The sequence below is a fragment of the Anas acuta genome, chromosome 3 (genome assembly GCF_963932015.1).
Source record: "Anas acuta chromosome 3, bAnaAcu1.1, whole genome shotgun sequence".
Lineage (NCBI taxonomy): Eukaryota > Metazoa > Chordata > Aves > Anseriformes > Anatidae > Anas > Anas acuta.
Genome location: NC_088981.1, coordinates 87,285,684 through 87,307,120, shown reverse-complemented (window position 1 = coordinate 87,307,120; position 21,437 = coordinate 87,285,684). Strand labels below are relative to the sequence as shown.

General features: G+C 41.2%; 1 protein-coding gene across 3 annotated transcripts; it reads right to left on the bottom strand.

The window, feature by feature from the left end:
* Positions 1 to 46: 46 nt before the first annotated feature.
* On the bottom strand, positions 47 to 20,074 carry ASRGL1 (asparaginase and isoaspartyl peptidase 1). Of its 3 annotated transcripts, none has more exons than XM_068678227.1 (7): positions 19,910 to 20,074; positions 18,663 to 18,909; positions 14,216 to 14,358; positions 9,556 to 9,710; positions 5,809 to 5,927; positions 3,816 to 3,926; positions 47 to 1,188 (listed from the first exon to the last, which is right to left on the bottom strand). In XM_068678227.1, exons 2-7 carry the CDS (start codon positions 18,847 to 18,849, stop codon positions 953 to 955), a joined length of 951 nt encoding a protein of 316 aa, XP_068534328.1. In that variant the 5' UTR covers positions 18,850 to 18,909; positions 19,910 to 20,074; the 3' UTR covers positions 47 to 952. The 3 variants fall into 3 exon arrangements, with proteins under 3 accessions (XP_068534328.1, XP_068534330.1, XP_068534329.1); XM_068678229.1 differs by lacking the exon at positions 19,910 to 20,074 and adding an exon at positions 19,012 to 19,649 and having other exon boundaries at positions 18,663 to 18,912; XM_068678228.1 differs by lacking the exon at positions 19,910 to 20,074 and adding an exon at positions 19,012 to 19,648.
* Between the last annotated feature and the right edge of the window lie 1,363 nt (positions 20,075 to 21,437).

Below are 21,437 nucleotides of genomic sequence, written 5' to 3'. Positions count from 1 at the left end.
TTAAAAAGAAAATTCCTCCAGAAAATGGTTGACTTCACAAAAGAAACTTGTTACAAGAGGCAGTTTTATTTGTTACAGTGCAATTTGCTTTCATCACTTGATCATAGATTATCATTTTCCAGTTAATCTTCATTTCTCTTATTTGGACATATAAGGCGCTCATCACCTTGTATTTGCTTAGCAAAGACTGCTGTTTTATTTGTATTTATAGGAATCATGACCTTTGTTATTACCGTTCCAGATATTGAGGCTGTAATATATTCTTCCTGTTAACTCTCCACATCTACATCAAAATATTATAGCATTGTTGCATTCTCTGTTTTTTTGTTGTAGGCCTGACGCCAATGAATGGAATAAAATAAGACTCCTTAGAAAGTGTCACAGTTCCCAATTCTGGAGAAAAGCTATTTCTTTAACTTCATTATTTTCTCCCCAGAGTTACCTCAAGCCTGTGACAGTGAGTTAGTCTTACCTCTTTACTGCTGCTTGATGATTTTTCCCTGACAGTAAGCACTTTGTTATTATGGGATGGCTGCTCAAGAGACATGAAGAGCCATGTCACTTTCAAAATTCAATTTTTAGTTAATAAGTATTTATTTCTTAAATCATCTCTGAAGCAGTGTCTGACAACAGGGGTGGAAAGGAGTTCCTCTGATCCTGAAACTTAGGCTCCCTTCAAGGTATAACTGAGGCATGCTGACCGAGAAGCCCACAGCCCTCTACTTACTGACCGTTCGTTTTCATATTTAGAAAAGGAGGATCTCTTGACTGTCTGCAGGTATCAGTAAGCACTACACACACATATCCATGACAACTATGTCCACGTTTCGTTTTGATGAATTCCTGTGAAACAATCAAAAGAGTGCAGATCTTGAAAGAAAGATTGAATTGTCATTGTCCTCCAACAGAAACTGGAGTTCTTCATTCTTCCTTAGTCAATGATTCTTCATTCTCAGAATCCCTCGCTTCCAGACGCAAGTGCTTCATCAACAGATTTTGTGTGCCTCTCCCCAGCATAAATCCCATAATGCAGCTCGTCATCCTTTACAGTAGCCCAGGACATCTCCTTGGTGGAGAACCTTGCTGCCCACTCTCCTGAATTGCTAACGACAATAACACCTCCCAGGCCCCCAACTCGAGTCTTCATGTAGTCTAATGCAGTGTCAGCAGCCATCTCTGGTGACATTCCTGAAAAGGAGAACAAGGTAACTTCCCAATACCTGTCTTGAAATAAATTCTAAAATTCCCTCCAAGTTTCACACCCTCCCGGTTGGAGCCAGCCAAATCTAATTCCTCCTTCAGCTAAACTGGCCAGAAACTTCCACTGCGGTAAAGGAACTGGTTTATAGGAAGGTGCTGGACAGTTGCAACTAGCTGCTATGGTATGGTTCTGCTGCAAAGACAGGGTTTGAATAGCTTCAGATTACACTTCACTTTCAGTATTTGATACTGACTAATTCGTCAACTCGATGGTCAAAACGTAACATTTTTTATGCCATCATCTGAAGGGAGAAAGGCCAATCTGCACGCTTGCTGTCAAATACCTCCCATAAGCTAGGTCTAAGGCATTTACAATTTGAAAAGACAAAAAAAACACACATTAAAACAATCAAAAATGTCAGTCAGCATCTGTGTTCCACATCTACTGGCCACACTGCAGCCCAAAGCATGTACTTCACATTTCTGTAATCAAAATCTGCATCAAAAACAGAGACTGGCATTGCTCAGAACTTCTGAAAGTATCAGGCAAGATTAAGATGAAATGTACTTGATGTCAGAAAGCACCAGCACAGCGACTTTATCTTTTCATTACACTTAATTCATATTAATGGGAATACTTTAGACATAAATCTACGTTACTGTGTACATTATACACACAAGCATGTAAGAGCTGCGGAATATTTGCTCGCTGCAAGTCTGCATACACAATCGGTAACGTTATGCAGATTGCGATGTGGAATACAAAATGACCTTCACGTCTTCCCTGCAAATTTTGAGTTAAACAAAACCAGCAGAATCAGAATTATTCACAGCACTGGTGACTGACAGGATCAAGCCCCATTCTGTGTCATTATGGGCAACGCTGGGACTATTCAAGTCAGTGGCACTGACTTCAAAGGGTCAGTATTTCACCGTTTGATTTTTCATCAAGACAACAGCTGCCGCCATAAGGCAGAGACTCCAGCAGCCATCAGGACTGGCAAAGCACTTCACTTATAAAATAAGAAAATAAATGTTGTAGAAGTGGTCCCAAAAGAAGGTATTTACTGCGTGAATTACTGAATAGCTGAACAGAATTATGGAAGAGCTCTGAAGTTATTTTTAAATATGCAACTTCAGTTGACCGTTCAAGGACTCAAAAAGTTATGATAACTTGGGAGATTATTTTCAGTGCCTTCATGGAAACATTAAAAAAGGAAAAAAAAAAAAAAAAGGCCTATTGCTGACGTGTTTTCCTGGGAACTCTGTTATACTTCTGGGCAGCATGAATGAAGGTAGAGCAAGTGCTGGCAGCAGGGTGAGCCAGTGCAAACCAATTACTCCTTTTAAGCATGCACACATGTGGATTGTTGTTTTTTTTTTTTTTTTTTTTTTTTTTTTAATTTGCCCTGTTTGCACGGTGCATCATGAGCCAGACAGTTACTATCAATGCAGAGGTTTTGCAATGCAGTTAACTTCAATCAAGAGAAGAAACTGGTTTCTGTGGTTTAGAGTAAATAGAGCTTAGAAAGCCATTCACAAATTGAATGGCAAGGGATGTAACATGGAGAGAAAGGGGAGACCGCGATGTGTTAGAGCTTTGGGAAGTAATCCGTAGGTTGTATTTTATGCTGAAACTATAACATGACCCAAGAGATTTACAGAGAAATGCATCCATTGTATATGCAAACAGCTCTATAAAGCATAATAAAAACACTCTCAGCTGTTAAATCGCTCTCTACTTATTGTTTCTCTCACAAAAATGTAAATTGAAAGTTCTGCAACTATTTCCAGTTCGTCTGGTCTCAAAGCCGGTTACAGCGTGCTGCCCCAAAGCCATGGCTTTCTAAAAATACTGCTGATATCTATATTGATGGTTCTTCAATTGCATGCAATGCAAGTATGTTGTCTGGCAATGTTCACAGGCTGTAATATAATCAAGGGGTTACATGGCAGGCTAGATCATGAAGGTAAAGCTCCACGGGGTCATCCCACAGGCAGATTGTGTTACAGTCACAGAAGACATACTGTGTCAGCTGTTTGCCACATACCCACTCCGTCAGTTTAGTAGATTTTCCAAAACAAAACGAAAACGTAAATCATAGTTAAAACGTCTTAAAAGCATTTCTGTTGCTATAATCAGTTGTTAAAACAAAGGCTGTTACAGCTTACAAGAAAGGTGATATTCCAAGCTTTCTGATTTCAGTTCTGATTTTTTTTTAGCTCTAACTCTCCCCTGTTGATTCCTTAAAAATACCTCGTCTTTGTTTTTTTTTTAATTAGTTCAAAACATTTTAGTGTAAAATAGAAAAATAAATATTTAAAAAGCTTCAGTTAAACATTACAAGGTAGACAATAATATATTTTAATATACATTCATCTAAAAGCAATTAAACATCAAGTAGCATGGATATTTCTGCCCACTTGTGGTTATACTATACTCTAGTACTTTGTTTTGTTTCTTCTAAAGAGAGGTGACCCATCCACACGTGCCTGGGAGCAGCTCCTTTGACAACTGTTCTGGGATGACAGCACATAACCTGCAACCTGTCATTAGGCAGGAATAATTATTCCCTATCCCCCTCAGGTCAGCTCACAGGAAGTTTGGAGTATACCTTGTTCCATGTGATACAGGATCAGTCTGGCCAAGACCACTTTCATAATGCTCTCTCCATGTCCTGTGGTTGAAGTGGCACCAGAACAGTTATCAGCATAACCTCCGCTTCCTTTTCAGAGGAAAAAAAAAAAAGGCAGTATTTTATAAAATACAATTTACAAGCTCTGCATTATTTAAAATACAAACCAAACTTTTCTTCCTAAGGGTCTGGAAGTACTGCTCACTTCTGGGAGCAAAATACTGAAGTGTCCTTCTCATTTCTGCCTCACTTTCAACACAGAACATATGAGAGAGACCAGCAATGGCCAGATGAAGTTCAATTGCCAAGTTCAGAGAACTGGAAGATTAGTGATCTGGTTGTAGCGTAAGAACCAGGATGGGGGAAAATATTTTCCGAAACAGCAAGGAGCTGTACATTGAGGATCAGCAGGACAGCAATGGGATGCAGAATGCCAGGTCACATGCTACAAAAAGAGAAGGAATGAAGGAAGATCTTGTCAGGACAATGATAAATGACCAAAATTTGGGGGGGTTGGGGGGGAGGATTAACTGTACGAGCGAAATTAGATCAGTGATTTGAAAAGCCTGGGCTCTGGTGAAGCATCACAAGGCACCCTGAAGAATAAGTCCAGTCCTCCCCACAAGCAGAGTATTTTTTTTCCTTTGAAATCCCACTTTTTTTTTCCCCCCATCCTTGTTTTGCTGGCACACTCCACACCCTGTTCAACACCAAGCTTCCACATGCTCAACACCCATGTTTCCAGCACATCTCCTAAGCATCTCCTACGAGAACTATTTCCCAGGAGCTGGGGAGGTGCACACCGCAGATTTACACGGATAAACAAAGTAGCATGGGAGGGGAAAGAGGTGTAGAAGAGCAATGAAAGCTTCTTCCCTTTCCTACCTTCTTGATCAAATCAGCACTTTCCATCAGGCCGTGATTTACACGTGGAAGAACAGCGCCACAACCAGCCTGTCGACCCCCCCTTCGATAGGCTCAAACATTTAAAAGCACAGCTGGCGTTCCTCTACCCAATCCTGCAGACCTCCAGTAACAACAGAAGTTGAAAGCAGTGCACTGAGCAGTGCCCAGTTTCACTTCTCCCTCACAGACATTTCCCATACTGTAAGTGCCCTGAACATGACCTACCTAACAAAGGGCATCTGCAGTCAGAAACGCAGTTGAAAATGACATTCCAAATACCGAGGGCACCAGAATATTAGTAACTTTGGGTGTGAGAAAAGTTAGTATTAGTCCTATAAAATCATGTATGCCAATGGCAGTGCTATTTGTGTGTGGAACATGTTTTACTAAAAATAATTATTTTCCAAATCCCAACTCAGTGGTATAACTCTGAAGTAATCAAATAGCAAGTCTGTCCCGTGAGAGGAACAAGTCTGGGGAAGGGATTTCAAGTGTCTCTTTATACTTGGATAAGAGAGCTCTTAAAATATTTCTCTTATTCTGCACCGCCTCTGTTAGGCTCTGAGGCAGCCTTATCGGGGCTCTCTAAGAACAGGAATTTATTCAAAGTTGCCAGACATCCCGCAGTTCTGGCTCACTGATATAACCCTAATTACAACTACACGTACTTTAAGCATCCAGAAAACAGCACCTTAGTGTGGAGCAGGCTACATTTTTGCCTTAACCGTGAGCAAGGATGTACAAATGGATAGCCTTATTAGAATGAGCAAAAAAGAGACACAGAAAAAAATGTCAGAGAAGGATGGAAAAAGAAGTGACCTCCCCATTTTCCAGACGGAAAAATTTTGGATGAAGATGACAGCACCACACCTCTGCTCCTAATCCCTGTATGCAAACTCTACTTTGTATTAAGGAGCTTCAGTTTTAACACCGAAGTCAGGCCTCCATTTCAGATACATCACTATTTCTGTTTTATTTCACTAATAACAATGAGAATGATATATTTATTTATTTTTTAAAATGAGGTATCTCCAAAAAACATGAGGCAAGTCCCCACACCGCATACCTATGCATGCTGTGTCACCAACGCGGCCAACCAATTTATTGGAGAGTCCTCCAGTGGATGTTGCACAAGCCACGTTTCCTTCACTGTCTATAGCAACAGCACCGACTGTTCCAAGGTCTCTGCCAAGAAAAACAGTTCACAAAATTAGGTAGAATTAAAGCCTACTTGCCAAAGCACGTTGCATTTATCTTCCAGGTAGCTTTAAAAAAAGATTACTGCAAAAAATTACGGCTCATCATAAAGCCATTTTTTTACTATGCTCCTCATTACAAAAATAACCACCAATACACAACAATTCTCACAGCTCTTTATTTAATAGCACAGAAAGCACTTGATTTTTTTTTTTCCCTTAAAATCTGATCTCCCTCCATGACTTGTTTACAATCGTAGCATGGAAATTTCAACGTGAGGCAAAAAAAAAAAAAGGCACAACACACAATCACACAGGCCAGAAATATTTCTATCACAGATCCGGAGCAGCTTTTTGGCTGTGACACACCTGATGCACAACTTGCCCCTAAACAGGGGCTCAGAGATGCAGGAATCATGTCTCCACTGTCTGACTAGGCAGGGAACTGGAGTTATTAATGACAACGCCCGTAAACAAGTAAATACAGAGAAGAGAGCAACGTTATGAATGCTTTGGATCATTTCCTTCCTGTTCCTCCTCTTTCCTTTTCCTTATTCCCCTAAATGTTTGAATGCCACAGAAAAAAAAACAGGTTATTTATGTGCCTTTCAGCTAGCATTGTTCATAATGCATCATTAATACATATTTTCCTCTCTGTACTTTGTAGCTAAGCAATCTTGAGATTTAAATCACTTGGCCAGTAGAATCTGTTGAAACAGCAAACCAGCTTAACAATCTTCATGTGCTGAAGAAAAATCTCAACTACTGCCTGATTTCTAATAAGGTGCTTAAAATATACACATATGTTCATACCTGGAGAACGAGGGCTACTGTAACTTACTCTAACAGTGTACTGAGAAGCAACAGCTGGAGTGTCTACATATTCCAAGCCTGGCAATTCATGCAGGAACGTAGGACATTATTTAATTAGGAGAGGTATACCCCCAAAAAATCCAAATCCCTCCACAAGGGAAAAGAACTCGTGCCAGTCCTTCCAGGAACCACCCAACAGGTGAGTGCAATAGGAATACCTTTGGAAGTTGCCCGGGCATTGGGGACAGTCTCTCTGTAACCCCAAAATCTAAGTTAAGATCAGACAAAGTTAGAAAAAGTCTTTGTGTATGATGAAACTCGATTTCTCACAGAATCAACTTCCTGTTCCTTCCTGCTTATGTAAAAGATCACACTGCCAGTCCCTACACTTCATTCACAGCAACTCCAAGTCGACTGATGAATCACAGGCCTCACAGACTGCTCTGACATTTAGGTGGAGACGGACCTCATCTCAAACTGATATGCTGCTGCAGATGGGCTTCCCACCCATCCATCTGGTACAAAAGAGTTGCTGAAGAGAATATTGGTAAATTCAGTACTCCCTGCACACACATGTAGCGCCCTCCAACCTACCAAAGTTAGATCTTCCGGAGGAATTAAGAAAGGCACGTCCAGATGTACGTTTTCCAAGGGACATGTTCACCTTAAGTACCCGTGAATAACAAAAGTACGCTGATCAGATATGCAGCAGATAACTATTTTAGTACAAGGGCTCAATTGGAGATAACTAAGTAACTAAGTGAGTGTATCCAACTTAAGCTGTTGTGGAGCAAACACTCAACTATTTCTCACTGTTCCTTTCAACTTTTTTTTTTTTTGTTTCAGTGTCACATGTTTTCCTTGTTCATCTTCAGAACAAAGGCAAGGAAGATATAAACAATCTGTTGCGTAGCTGGTTGACTCAGAAGCATTTACAAGGCCCGCAAAACCGTTTAAGCAGAGATATCATATTATAATCATATGTCTGATGCTAATTACTAACAGTAGCAAAAATATCAACGCGTACCTGTAGTATACTAGGGGGTGCTATTAGCAGTAATGGTTTTGTTCCATCAATGATTATTCTTACATACTGCATATATAATGATACACAATGGATTTGTTCCTTCCTTTTGGACTAAACCTGTCATTATCCAATACCCACGAAGTTGCATGCGCTTAGATTAACAAGCTCAAGGAATAAAACACCTGCTACTTCGTCTCTTAGGCTTGCATCAGTAGTAGGGTTTTCTATCAGCCTCTGTTGCTGATGTTTGTGGGGACTGCCTGTCAGGAAAAAACAGCGCGGCTAAGTCAAAAAACAGCCTCAAGCTGTCCAGAAATACACAAACCTTCCAGGTACCCCAGAACGAGACAATGCTGAAACTGAAGATGCCTAACACTGTTAATTATAGGAAAGAAATCTAAGCAGCTATATGGAACGAACAGAGACTCAGATGCCATGCTTCCAACTGCTATCTTCAGGAGGCCAAGTGACAGTGGCAGCTACGCCATCCCCAGAACTCTTGGCAACGAATTCTAACAGTACACAGAACTTGGATACCACACGGATCAAAAAAACTTCTGTTGGATGCTAGATGAACTATGACAGAGACCTTACGGTCAAGGAACAACTTCATTTTGGTTACAAGACCGTATTTACAACACTTACCTCATGGTGTTTGTTTTTTTATTATTATTCTTTTAGCAATTTAATGAAAATAACATATAGCTTCTATATTATGGCCCCATTTTGTGGAATTTAGTTAACATGCAGAAAGAAACATCACAGAAGAAACATCATCCTTCTGATCTACGAATTCTTCAGCTCTGCTTCTCTCCTTACTACCACTTCACCGAACAGACGAGCAGCAGTATGCAACAAAGCATTCTCCCATGCAACAACCACTGCCACACAAGTGCAAGCTCAAAACAAGTTCGTGTTTATGCTACCTCACAGGCATAACAAACATTTCTAACATCTCACGATTTTCCTTCCTTTCCCATCCACCTTTCCTTCCTCTCTCGTTAGTCATGCACGGCTTGCTTATTTTCCAAATAACTTGCACTTGGCTGGTGTGCAACACCATATGAGAGCATCACTTTACACATCCACTACTACACTGAACGTCTCCGTCAGTTGTTTTCCCTCTTTCCTACAGTAACTAACAGCCCTAGTCAGCACTCAGGAGGAGTTACTTTGTCAGAATACGATGTAGTTTAACCACCTAATCCACTTCAAAGACAAAGCTGATCATATACTTAACCAAGACCGGATTTATGATTTTTTTACACGCACTTTGTCATTTTAAATATCAGATTGGAGATATTGTAACTCACAGTTCCTTCATAGAAAACAACTACACAGAGGTGAAGCACGCATGTATCTTAACATTGCTGTATGCACTTCCAGACCTGGTGATTTTCAGAATAATAACAGTGCCAATTTTGTCCACCATTAATGCCACAAAACCTGTATTACGTCAAAATGTCTGACAATCTTCTCTCTCGAGCATCACTAAGTTTGTTCAAATTTATTCTAGTCACTTACACTTGAGCAAATTCACTGAAAGGATTTTGAGTTGTTTGTTTGTTTGTTTTGTTTTTGTTTTTTAAGGACATACCACAAGGACTATATCAAACCACAAATCACTCAGAACTGAAATCTTCTCAGGTCTGAGAACAGACCTTCAAAGCTTTGGGATTGTTTTCTTGTTGTTGTTTTTTGGTTGGTTGGCTTTGTTCTTTTTTTTGTTTTGTGTTTTTTGGAACTGATACCACAAAGTAAATTGTTAAAAACTTACTTCTGAAACTCTTCAGGGTTGGAGTCCGGCTCAAGGTTCTTCTTCCATCTCTCCAAAGATCTCTGAGTTATGAGTTTCTCCCCTGGAGTCTCAGGAACACCCATGGCTTGAGCAAACAGGTGTGCACCGTGGTCAGTCAGCAGCATGTGCTTTGTCTGCAGAAAACAGGCAAGAGATTAACTGACAATTCTTGTTTTGCCTTATGCTGAGCAGTTTTGTGTTCACTTGTTATTTTTAGAAGTATGCACACCAACAAAATTCCACATTTTATTTTTAAACTTCCTGGATTCCTACTCTTCTACTAAATGAAAAACATATCAGGTCTCCAAAACACACATACATTCACCATTAGTAGAACGGAATTGCATTTATCTATTTAATACTTCTTATAATGGATAAATTAAAAAAAAAAAAAAAAAGAAAATTTGCTTTTTTGCTAATTTGTATGCAAGTTCTCTGTGCTGTTGTTAGTTAATCACCAAATCACTGCTCAACTGAACAACAGTTTTGTCCAGTTCACTAAGAGATCTAGAAGGATTTGACTCAGAAGAAAAGAAGAGTAAATAAATTCCTGTTCGGTTTGAAGGTATTACACTTTGTAGGAGTAAAATAACAACAAAATCAGTATCATTCCCTTCAAGCACTTCTTAACATCAGCTCAACCATTTTATTTTCAGTACCTCCTTCAACACGCTAGTATTCTTACAGACCCAGAATTTCATATTTAAGAACAGAATATTGTTCTAACAGGTTTGACAAAAAATTGTTTGCTCTCTTCAAACAACATTTGCACTTGCAGAAACCCTATTCTGGTTCCTTTATTTAGTGAGGCACTTAGACCAGATCTTGAGTCAACAACCTTAGTTAAATTCATGCTTCCAAGTCCTTATGGCTTGCTTAATTCCTGTTTTAGGGTCACTCACCAGAAAAGTTTGTTTCATTAATCCTTATGCTTTAGTAGGAGCTCTAAAATCTATTTTTTTTTTTATATCAGTGTCCAAAACTAAGCATCAACTTCCTGGACCACTGCATAGATACTAATTGCTCATCAGACCTAGGAAGGTTGCAGAGGAGGTGTGGTCTGACAGTACAGTGTTGAGTCATTTCAGAGCACAGCAAGAGCCAAGAGCCTGGCCTTGAACACCTCCATGGATGGGGCATCCACAGCTTCTCTGGGCAGCCTGTGCCAGGGCCTCACCACCCTCTGAGTGAAGAGTTTCCTCTTAACCTCTAATCTACACTACAGCTCTGCACCAACTCCTTCACAAGCTCATGCAAGCAGGAAACGTGACATCACATGAAAAACATTCCTGACTGGCCACTCATGCACGTGGCAGCCCTAATGTCAAACGTCTCGAATAATTCAATTATCTCTTTACTGACAAATTAATTATTCAGTTCATGAGAGTAGCACCCTAGGGAACAAGAGTACCAGTCACAAGGAGCAAGTCCCTGGAAGAGCAGACGACAGCCCCACAAGCTGCGTGATGTTACCAGACAATAAGAGACCCACCTGTTTGTAACACAGCTGAAGTGTGCGACGTTCAAGAGAACTACTTTGTGCAATGCTGCCCCCCGCCACCGCAACTAAACCGCCAGAAACACAATTCGATAATTCAGATTCTGTTTTTTTTATATAAAATACTACTCAACTTTTCTTTTGGCTTGACGTGGGTATAAGAAGGCTTTCTCCTCCATCACTTGCTTTCGTCAGGAATGGAGGCTTTCTATTACTTTCAGGAAGTTTAAAAAACAAGGAAGGTTTTATTGTAAAAAAAAAAAAAACAAAAAAAAACTTATTTCTTAAAACATTTTAAAGGGTTCCCTTCCATATGCAGTTTCTGATAATGTACCGCCTCCATGAGTTGCACAAGCAAGAAATATTTGAATATACAAGAACAAAGCTGCTATGATAGTTTTTTTGCAGCTCTCATTGGAAAAAAAAAAGTGCCCTAAGGAGAATTCAATTTATTTTTCTCCTCAATATATGTTGTCCATCGAAAGAGCTACTAGAACATTGCCAAACAACCAGAAAGCACATTTTTCCATCTCATTCTTTTTCTACAGCTTCATGAATATATTTGTTAACTTCCTGAAGCGCCTATTTTCTTCTGGGATGCATTTACACCGAGTAGTCCAAAAGGAAAAAAATAAAGAAATAACAGTTTCCAGAGATCTTAATAACAACCAACAAATGTTAAATATGAGCAAGTTTAGTTAATTTTATGGGAAGCAGAGAGGAGAAAACCCCCCAGATTTCTACAGCTGGCCTGGAATTCAGACCAGCTCTTTATTTCACAAGCTTGGCAGCGCACAGAGCACAGCAGAAGTTTCCACCTTTGTCTTGAGAAGCCGATGTCCTAACCTAAACTCTCCTCTAATTTAAAGAGCTGGATGATACAGGAGGGCAAAACGTATACACAGGCAGCTTGTGCACAGCAATGGATCAGTGCTCCACTGTTTGTGCAATGCCCGTGTAAAGTGTTGGAGCTGAGGGGGATTACACGCCCCACTTAAAAAAATAAAGTAATTTCAATGCATCATTCTCTTTTTATTCACTACAAATAGGAATAATTTAACAGAAATTTAACTGCTTTTTCTAGGATTTGTTTGATGAATTAGTTAATGTACTAAGCCTTCCATCTCTAGAAACTAACATGATCAGTATTATGTATCAGAGTAATATGTGCACTAAGTCACAACTGAAATCATTCTGGTGTCATCCTTTCTTCTACACTCTGAATTTGGGCACGTTTGAGCCCAGTAAGATTGCAACACCGTACAGGATTAACATGCACAACACTCTAAGGAGCTACTCTGACCACCAGATGGAGCCCATATTGTTCCATAATAGGATGGAAACAAAAAATCACAAGCAGGTGGGGAGGTTTACTGTTTGCTACTTCCTTAAGGTTTCAGGAGCTATGTGTTTTAAAATTCCCTGGGGTGGTGATGCATCTCAATACTACTGGGAAATAAGCATCCTAAAACATTTAGGACCTCAGGAAACTCCAGTCTTATCACCTATGGGTCAGAGAGTTCAAAGTATTTTCACTTATTCACAGTAAAACAAAACACATAAAATACACTCTGAGAAGTACTGTGAAATAGGCAGGGTTGGTGTCCCAAAATCCCTGCCTATGACGAACAGCAGGGTGACATCGGCTGGTCCCCCAGTTTATAACACCTGCCAGAAAAACAGCAGAAGCTCACCTCAGGTTATATCAAGCGATTTAGGTTAGCATTTACATTTTAATTTTGTCATCTCCACAGAATTTATTGCATCTGGCCAAACAGAAATACACTACACCACAAAATGGAAGTACTTCTCATTTCATGTTTTATTGCCAAACCATTATACTTGGCCTTGTACAGTTGAATTTTATGATTTCCTTTAAAATTTAGCCTCAACACTTCTGAACACCTGAAGCACCATATAATGACAAAACAGGCCTTAAAATAGATGAGAAAGATAGAGGGCAAGTTTTGGTTTATGTTTTTCATTTGGGAAAACTTTGCAAAGCTTTCTTTTTTTTTTCTTTTTAATGTTCTTGACAAAGAAAAAGTGTTGTTTTGACTTTATCCTTGTAGGCACAAATTTTAAGACACTTTTGTATTAAATAGCTTAGTGAAAAGTTCTGATTCTGAAAGCAGAACTATCCTACAATTCAGGGCAAAAATAATTCCTGTCTCCTTTGGAATCTGTTGAGGACAAATCACATTTCAACCTTCTCTACAGATCACTTTGAGAGGTTAAAAAAACATACCTCCTCTTTGTATGTAAGCGTTCTTGTGACTGCAACCCCTTTTCAATCATGCGGGAGCTGCACTAGCAGCAAGAGAAATGTACACTGCAAAGCAGGATGACCTTTGTGATCACTGTCACTGTGTAGTGATGGTAAAAGAGATGCTCATATCACACAAATGGCCTACTCTATCATCCAAACTATACCACCTGCATCACTTCTGGAAAACAACAGACATTTGCTATGGTAGATACTAAGAGGGGCTTCTTAGTGGAGTACGGTGGGATGGATGTTGTGCAGAAGGCCAAGTCATCATCATTCTGCTGCCCAGGTAGCTCTGATGCTCTTGGAAAACCTCGATCACACAGTGCCTGTGTTATCTGCTGCTGCTGGAAGACCACGACCTAGCGTTAGGGCTGCTGCCTGAGAAGGTGACAATGGAGAAGGCCACCTAGGATCCTATGAAACTGGATTTCACGGACAAAAGCATGAGTGGGTCATTAATTCAGTTCCACCTTGTTGCAAAATCACTAGTACATTTTCCAACTTAAATCTTGGAATGTCAAGCAGAAGACTCAGTGACAGCATAGGTGCTCTCCAAATGAACAACCCTCCCCACAATTTTCAGTGCCAGCTGTGGAGCTCCAGAAGCTTGACATGTTTAGGTCAATTTCTCCTTGAGGTTCCTTCCAACTGCAAGACTGAACTCACGTCTCCTTGGAGTGCTATTTTTAATAAATACTTACAATAAAAGTTCTTCACAGTCATGAGTTTCTAAGCACTACCATCCATTCCCCAGTCTTCCCTGATTTCTGATTTAAGGGAGGTTTCACAACATAACTGAGGTCCATTAATATAGTGGATGAAGTTCTAAGGGAAAAAATGTTTCAAATTCAAGTACACGTTCAGCATACCTTTTCCATGACAAGCCGAGCTAGTTTTATTGGGTTTGCTATACATTTAACTGCAGATACTGCTCCAGAGGCTAGATTTTTTCCATCCATGATAATGGCATCCATTTCTACTTCACCTTTTTCATTTAGAACAGAACCACAGCCTAAAGACAAAAAAAAAATAAAAAAAAAGGGGTGAGGAAAAAGGAGTTAAGGAAAAAAGAAGTAAGTCGTTAAGAGCTAACCATCAGCTCATTTAATTATTAGATCTCATGAAGCATACTTTCTCTTTCCCTGATTGTTGTTCTGACACACTGGAAGTGCCTTCTTCCTGAACACAACACAGCAGCTACGCTGCTCAGGGGTGCAATGGCTACTTAAAAACATTGAGTTTTATTTTTATATGATGAAAAACACACTTGAAACTCAAACAAATCATTAATTCAGTCACAAGACAGTACATGGAATGCCAATTGTGTAATGCCATCCAAAATAATATGCTAGGTATGAAAGTTAAAACAACAAAGAATCATGAACATGGCTCTTTATCCCCTAGATCACTTCACACACACATAAAGCTATTTCACCTTCGCAATTCTCCCAACTGTAAGACACAATATAAGCCAACAGAACAGCGTGTTGTTCAGTTCCATCGAAAGATTACTGGCACGCAGCATTCCAAGCAGCTACCAAAATTGGTAGAGTAGAGTAGAAGTGTCCACTCACTGCTGTACCAAAAGCCTGAAAAAACAAGTTCTTCCTCATTGAGTAACAGCAGACAAATGAATTAAAAAATAATAAAAATCATGTAATGAAATGCCGGGTAATTATTTTTCTTCTGTAATTATTAATGCTAACACTAACCTAACTGAAGATTAATGAGATTTAAAAAAAAAAAAAAAAAGTGCATTGTCTCATTTTGTAATAACACCAGTAAGTGTGTATCACAGGGAAAGGTGAAGCTGTAAGTCAGTAAGTGCACAAGCCTTGCTAATAGGGCTGGAGAAGACTAAACTTAAACAGAAATTCAAAATGCATGGCAGATTTACAGAGCACCTCAGGTGGAAAGACTCAAACACTGTACAGAAGTAGAACAGTTATTTTGTTTGCTTTTCCTGTTAAACCAACATTAAAGCCCAGCAGAAACTCCTGGTAGTAATTGCTGACATAAGGCTTCCACCTATGCACTTCAGACCTGAAAACATAACGTTAAATCCCCCGTTACTGGAGGCGACAGGCCTCTGTAATCCTCCCCCCGCCATCTCCAAAACTGACGTAACACACATGCACACCTGACCTCTGCCCCAAACTGTTACTTTTTGCCCCTCTCCAATTGTACGAACTACTCCAGAGTTCAGTCCCACATTGCTCAGAACGTGCTCATTTCCAGGCTGTGCTGATCCGTGGAGAGCTGACAGGTAACTCCCGCCTGCCACCTGTGCTAAAATCTTTCTTCCAAAATCAACCTTATTCTGATATAAGGAACATGTCATCTTTTGTTTCTTATATAAGCCCTGCCATGTTCTGCTAGTTCCCTTTGACAAGGTGAGCCCTTGCTCATGCTCACAAAATTCCCCCTAGAACTGGGGTGCATCTTCCTCAAATACCAGTGATCAGAAGCAGGGGCCCAGGGGAAGCTCCACCAGCTCCTCTCATCGCTGCATCGCAAGTGGCTGCTGGAGATCTCTCACGGGATACACCTTGGGATTTCCTAAATGTTCCTGAGCAGAAAACTGTCAGGCAGTTCCTGCAGACAAAGGCAGCCACCTGCAGCAGCCTCCATTTGCAGTCAGTGGTTCGAGACTGGCCTTTCTCCTGCCTTCCAGCACCCTGGGTGGGGGCTACCTGCCTCTGAGGCATCCACTGGCAGCAGCACTGGGAAGAAAGATTGGCTCCCTTGTGAAGCAGAAGTCAGGGAAGAAAACTGAGACAATAAAATATGGAAAATTTACAGGGAGACAAGTGTGACGTTACCAAAAATCACAGCAGGGGTGCTGAGATTCCATCTATCTACAGACCACACAGTCCTGCAAAGGCTGAGGAGGAAGGAGTGAGAGGATTAACGTCCTGGACTGGCAGCTCTTGTACCTGGCATACACAGACCCAGCTGGTTAACCCTGCTAATAGCCAAAGAGATGGCTTGCAGAAGTGTAACCCTGGCCACTTCCCAGAGAATACGACAGCAAACCCCATTTTTACTTTATAGGGGTAAATACCACACGTTGAGTTTTAAACAGCCACTCCAATCAGGGCCCTCTTCGCGTGGCTGTCAGCTCCCTTTTGCGAGCTCCTGAGAGCAGCTGTATCTAATGAGCATCGGCACAATTAGAGGCATACGTAAGTGATTACAGGACTACTTGCCTCTTGGATCAGCACAGGCAAACTTAAACAACGGCTTAAGGCTCGAGTCCAATCTAAGCAAATTTTGCTAAAAATTGCTCGTTTAATCTACCGTAAACGAGGTTTAACGTTGTTAGTGCGGGTTGAAGTAAACACTCTCATGCATAAATATAATTTGGATGAATTAAATAATTAAGGATAAATGTAACCTTGGACCACTAAGAAGTCAATCACAAACATATTACAATTTGTATGTCAAGAAAATGTGAAGTAACAACCATCTAAGCAGTCACTGGCTATGGCAGGGTCTAAGATCCTGTCCTCAAATGATCTGATCATTTTTAAAGGAGCAAACCCTGCCTGAAGGTGTAAATCAGGGGCTGCACGCTACAGGAGAGGCTGCAATTCTTGCTCTGGTGAGAAACTGGTAATTCTGAAGCATCAGCCCAAGCTTCCTTCTTACAACTCTAGAAACAAGAAATACAAGTAAAGCAGAACTCTGAAAACACCTCCATATGAAGAGCTACTAGAATGGTCTGAGAGAAAAGAAACACTGTCATGTCTTGGTTAACTTCTTGTCACCTGTTTCCCAAGCTCAGGATGGCTCAGAAAAAGCAGTATTAGTGACAAGATCCCAAATAAAGGGTTAAAAAAAGCATGTATAAATATTGCTAGTTGTTGTGATCCTACTTACCAGAGTTAAGTGCTCAAATGCTGCAGACTTATAAGTTAAATAAATGAGCGTAGACAGATCATTATAAAGCAAGCTTTCACCACAGAGAGTCACGCTCAGCTAAAATGTATTTCCCATCTACATAATTTTGATTTACGGAACCATCAAAACTAGTATATAGGAAACCAGGAACATATGTAATTGTTTATACAGCATGATTAAGAGTTGAAAACAACCTGTAAGCTTCTATTTCTATTGAAGTTGCTTCCATGCTAACATTGTACACCTAAAATGTTGGGCAGAAAAAGGTACTTCTCAAGAATTCGGATTATCTCCTGCCCTGATGAAGCTGATGTTTTAAAAATAGCAAAGCTAAACCGCCTGTCCAGAGAGGTATTTTAAGGCATAACCCAGAGAACCAAAGGCCAGACATATACTGATTTACTGACCTGAGCAAAACAAAGTCCTAAAGGTTAGTGACTGATTTAGAGAGCAACTGAAGAGAAGTAAAAGTTAAATGAGAGAACACCAGCCTGACGTTAATTATACAACAGCTTCATAGCACACACCGCACCTCCAAGTCTGCTTCATTTGTTCAGTTTGAAACCTCTGAAAATCAAGAAGGTCAGCCCAAGTCAGTAACAAAACACTGAAAAGTTTCATATTAAGTTTTTCCCTCATTTGCAATTACAAGGTCAGAAGGAATGTGTGAATCTCTGCAGATTAAGCAACCACATAACAAACAGGTACGTCATCTGAAATACTGAACTTTGACAGGTCTTTCTGCCTGTGTTCATTCCTGACATACCTTGGTGGGGATGGTGAAATATTTTCACTGAAATGCATCTAAGTAATAAATTTGAGGTTATATGATATGGACTATTAACTAACATTAACATTAATTAACATTAATTGCTAGGAAATTCAGTTATAAACCCCTACTGTATAAATTTATGACTCATATACCAGCAGAGTGTGACTTTTGTAATACTATTTATGAAAGCACTAATTACAAGCAATAACTAAAAGAAAAACTCCTAAAATCCACTGAAACTGTCTTCCTTTAGCAATACGTAAAGGTCAAGCATTAAGGCTTAAATATCACTGTGGGTTCCGTTCAAGTGACTTAAATATGAGTACTAACTGAGCATACACTCCATTAAAGAGTCTGGGTCTTAAAACTAAAGAGACATCACAGCAACAAGCTAAGATTTACAGAACAGTGATACTGGCAGGTACAAAACGCTGAAAACCAGGAAAGAGTAACTTGTCTGCTCAAGTGTGCTCACAAGAAACTGTGGCACATAGAATGCTCTTTTATTATACTGATAAATACTACTTGCTGACACCAATATTTACTCCAAAGGGATAGCAAACCAGTATTTTCAGAATGATCAGGACAAAATAGTGAACGTACACACTGATTATATGCCAATTTACTTTGTGAAAAATTACCTGCATTAAAATGAGGATTATCTTCCATTGATCGCACTGCCTCCTCAACTGCATCTAAGGCACTGCCTCCTTGTTTCAGGACACTGTAGCCTTGCAGTGCAGCTCTGATAACACCAGTACGACAGCCCTGTTCTCGTTCTTTGAAGATCCGGCCAGCTCCACCATGCACCACGATGACAGGCTTCATCCTGAAGGCCAAATTCCTTCCAAGGCTTTCAGCTGCGCCAACAGGTTGCTCTTAATCAGCCTGCTTCGGGAAGAACAGCATTTAGCATTTGTTCCCTTCTACACAAGGAAAGCGCCCTGCAGAAAAGTTACAATACGCTTAGTTTGACCTCAATGCTTTTACCTCTCAGGAAGCTGAGCACACAGGCAAAGGAGCTCCTACAAGATATTCAAGTTCCAACTGGAGGAGCCCCCAAGCAACTTGGCACACCCCTGAGCTCAGCTCTGCTTCTAGCTGGGCTGGGTGACCTCTGTTGGCCCCTTTCAAGCAAAGGTACGCTACGATCTCATGATTTAGCACGAAGCCTGTCTGGCGATCTTATTATTTTACAAGTTATACAGCAACAAGCATCGGTGTCTCAGTGCTGCAAGCTGCTCGTTAGATAAGTAATCCTGTTCTTCAGGTGCAATAATATAACCAGAGATGAAGCCACTGACCCCTGTTAGCAGCATAACTCTGCTGCCCAGGTGCCAAACCTCTGACCTCTTGCAAAACGTTGCACTTTGGGCAGCAAAACGAAGCGTTTAGACCTGGTGGTTAGCTCTTTTATTGCCACTTCTCACGAGGAAAACAGCACCGCTTACACCTCCTGGGGCGCAAAGGAACCGGAGCTTCACCTCCTGCCGAAAGCTAGGGCAGGAAGGGATGCACCCTCCACATTAAATGATTCCCAGGCCCTGGATTTTTATAAATTGTGGAAAATGAAATCCAGCTGCTTTTGCCTCACCCTACCTGCACACCCTCTAGACATTACCCCGGCCGCCCGCACCCCCATAGCCCCCACAGCCCACCCTATTTGTGCCCTGCAACCGCAGACGGGGCAGAAAACTCTCCCTTTTCACCGGAGCCCATTAAGCGAGGCCTCCCTCCTGGGAAGCGTTTTTATTTCGCCGCCAGCCGCGCTCGGCCCTCCGCGGGGCTCCGGCTCCTGCCGCCCACAAGGGAGGAGCCCGGCGGGGGCTCTCCCCGGCCGCCCCCACGCCCCGAGCCGGCTCCTCCGCGTCCATCCAGCCTCACCCACCCTTGTGGAGAGCGAGGGAAGGGCTCGGCCCCCCCGTGTGGCCCCCGTCCCGTCCCGTCCCGTCCCGTCCCGTCCCCTAGCGCAGCCCGCAGCGGTGGCGGCGGGCGGGCGGTTCCCTCCCCGACATGGCGCCCCCCGCCGCCTGAGGGCTGCCCGCCGCTAAGATGGCGGCCGCCCTCTGCCCCCTGCGCGCTCGGCGCCCGGTGGCTTTAGGCTCGGCGGTGGTGCTGTGTGTGTCGGCAGAATAAGGGTGTATGTGGGAGTATAAACGCCAGAGATGTTGCTCTGCCTCCCAGCTCTGTAAATTTGTGTCCCCACAGCCCAGTTTGTCACCGGTGATGGAAATGAGCGGTCCCTTCCTCACCCCCGCCTCAGAAAAGGGCTCAGTGTGGTGTGGGAGAAATGCCTGCACACAGGTGCGCAGAGCTGACATCTCCACAAAAATCAGAAGGAACAGCCAGGGAGCATGGCTTCTTCCAGCAGGTGACATGTCCCGGAGTACACTGATGTGCCCAGTGCAGGACCAGCCAGTTTGTTCACGATGAGACGATAACCGCCTTTATTTCTTCTCAGTGATGTACCTTCTCCTATCAGATGTTACACCACCTTTAATTTCCTCATCACTCACCGCCGCTTGGTTTCTCCTCAAGTTAGATTAGAAAAATGACACCTCTTTTCCAAATCAAAACCCAACAATACATGACATCCGCCCTGCCTTCTGCTCTTTTAAACAAGCTGGGATTATTCATCCCCAAAACACAAACTGAATAGTGTACATAAACTGAAACTGGAAGGTGTAGTGAGACCTAAGGAATCTGAGTCTTCAAGCTGAAAGAGACCAAGTGACAATAAACTGTATATATCCATTCAGATTCGAAATAGATAACTAAGACAAGAGATAAGTTTGCCTTTTTTTTTTTTTTTTTTTTTTAATAATAGGCTGCTGATAGAACACATAGTTGCTTGCTATAAAAAGAGGAACTTGAAAAATTCTTCCTGGAAAATAAAAATAAGAAAAATACTTGAAAAATGCAATGAAAAAGTTAACTGAAAAAAATAAAATCATAGTTTCTTACCTTTATGGCAAAAAAAAATAAGAATTTCTCTGAATTTATGCAAACCCTATACCTGACTGCAGCCAGCTGCCTTGCTTCACCATTTCTGTTTAGTTCACCACCTCTTTACGTTTTTCTACTATTTTTCGTTTCACGCTAGGTTCTGGAGACAGCAGTAAATGCAGCCTACTCTGGACACACAAGGAGTTGAGTTGACGTGACTGTGCTGAAGAACAAGGATTTATGGCAGTGTGCAGTCACTCAATTGAAGATCTGTTTTGATTCTGAACGTTGGTTTAAAATGAATTAGCATGGTGTAATTAAAAGGAACTACCCTGGATGGTTTTTCATTGTCACTGATAGGATTAACAAAGAGGAATTTAAATTTTGAATGTGAATTATTTGAGAGTACCTCTTTTTTAATAGAATATTTTATCTTGCTTTCAGAGGTAGTGTCAAAACAGGAAACTGAT

Bases quoted from the DNA above. Each gene is read 5' to 3' on its own strand.
- ASRGL1 (XM_068678227.1), bottom strand. From the start codon at position 18,849: ATGAAGCCTGTCATCGTGGTGCATGGTGGAGCTGGCCGGATCTTCAAA. The intron at 14,359-18,662 runs GTAATTTTTCAC...TTTTGTCTTTAG, and splicing joins TAATCCTCATTTTAATGCAG to GCTGTGGTTCTGTTCTAAAT. The intron at 3,927-5,808 runs GTATGCGGTGTG...TCCTCTGAAAAG, and splicing joins TGGTGACACAGCATGCATAG to GAAGCGGAGGTTATGCTGAT.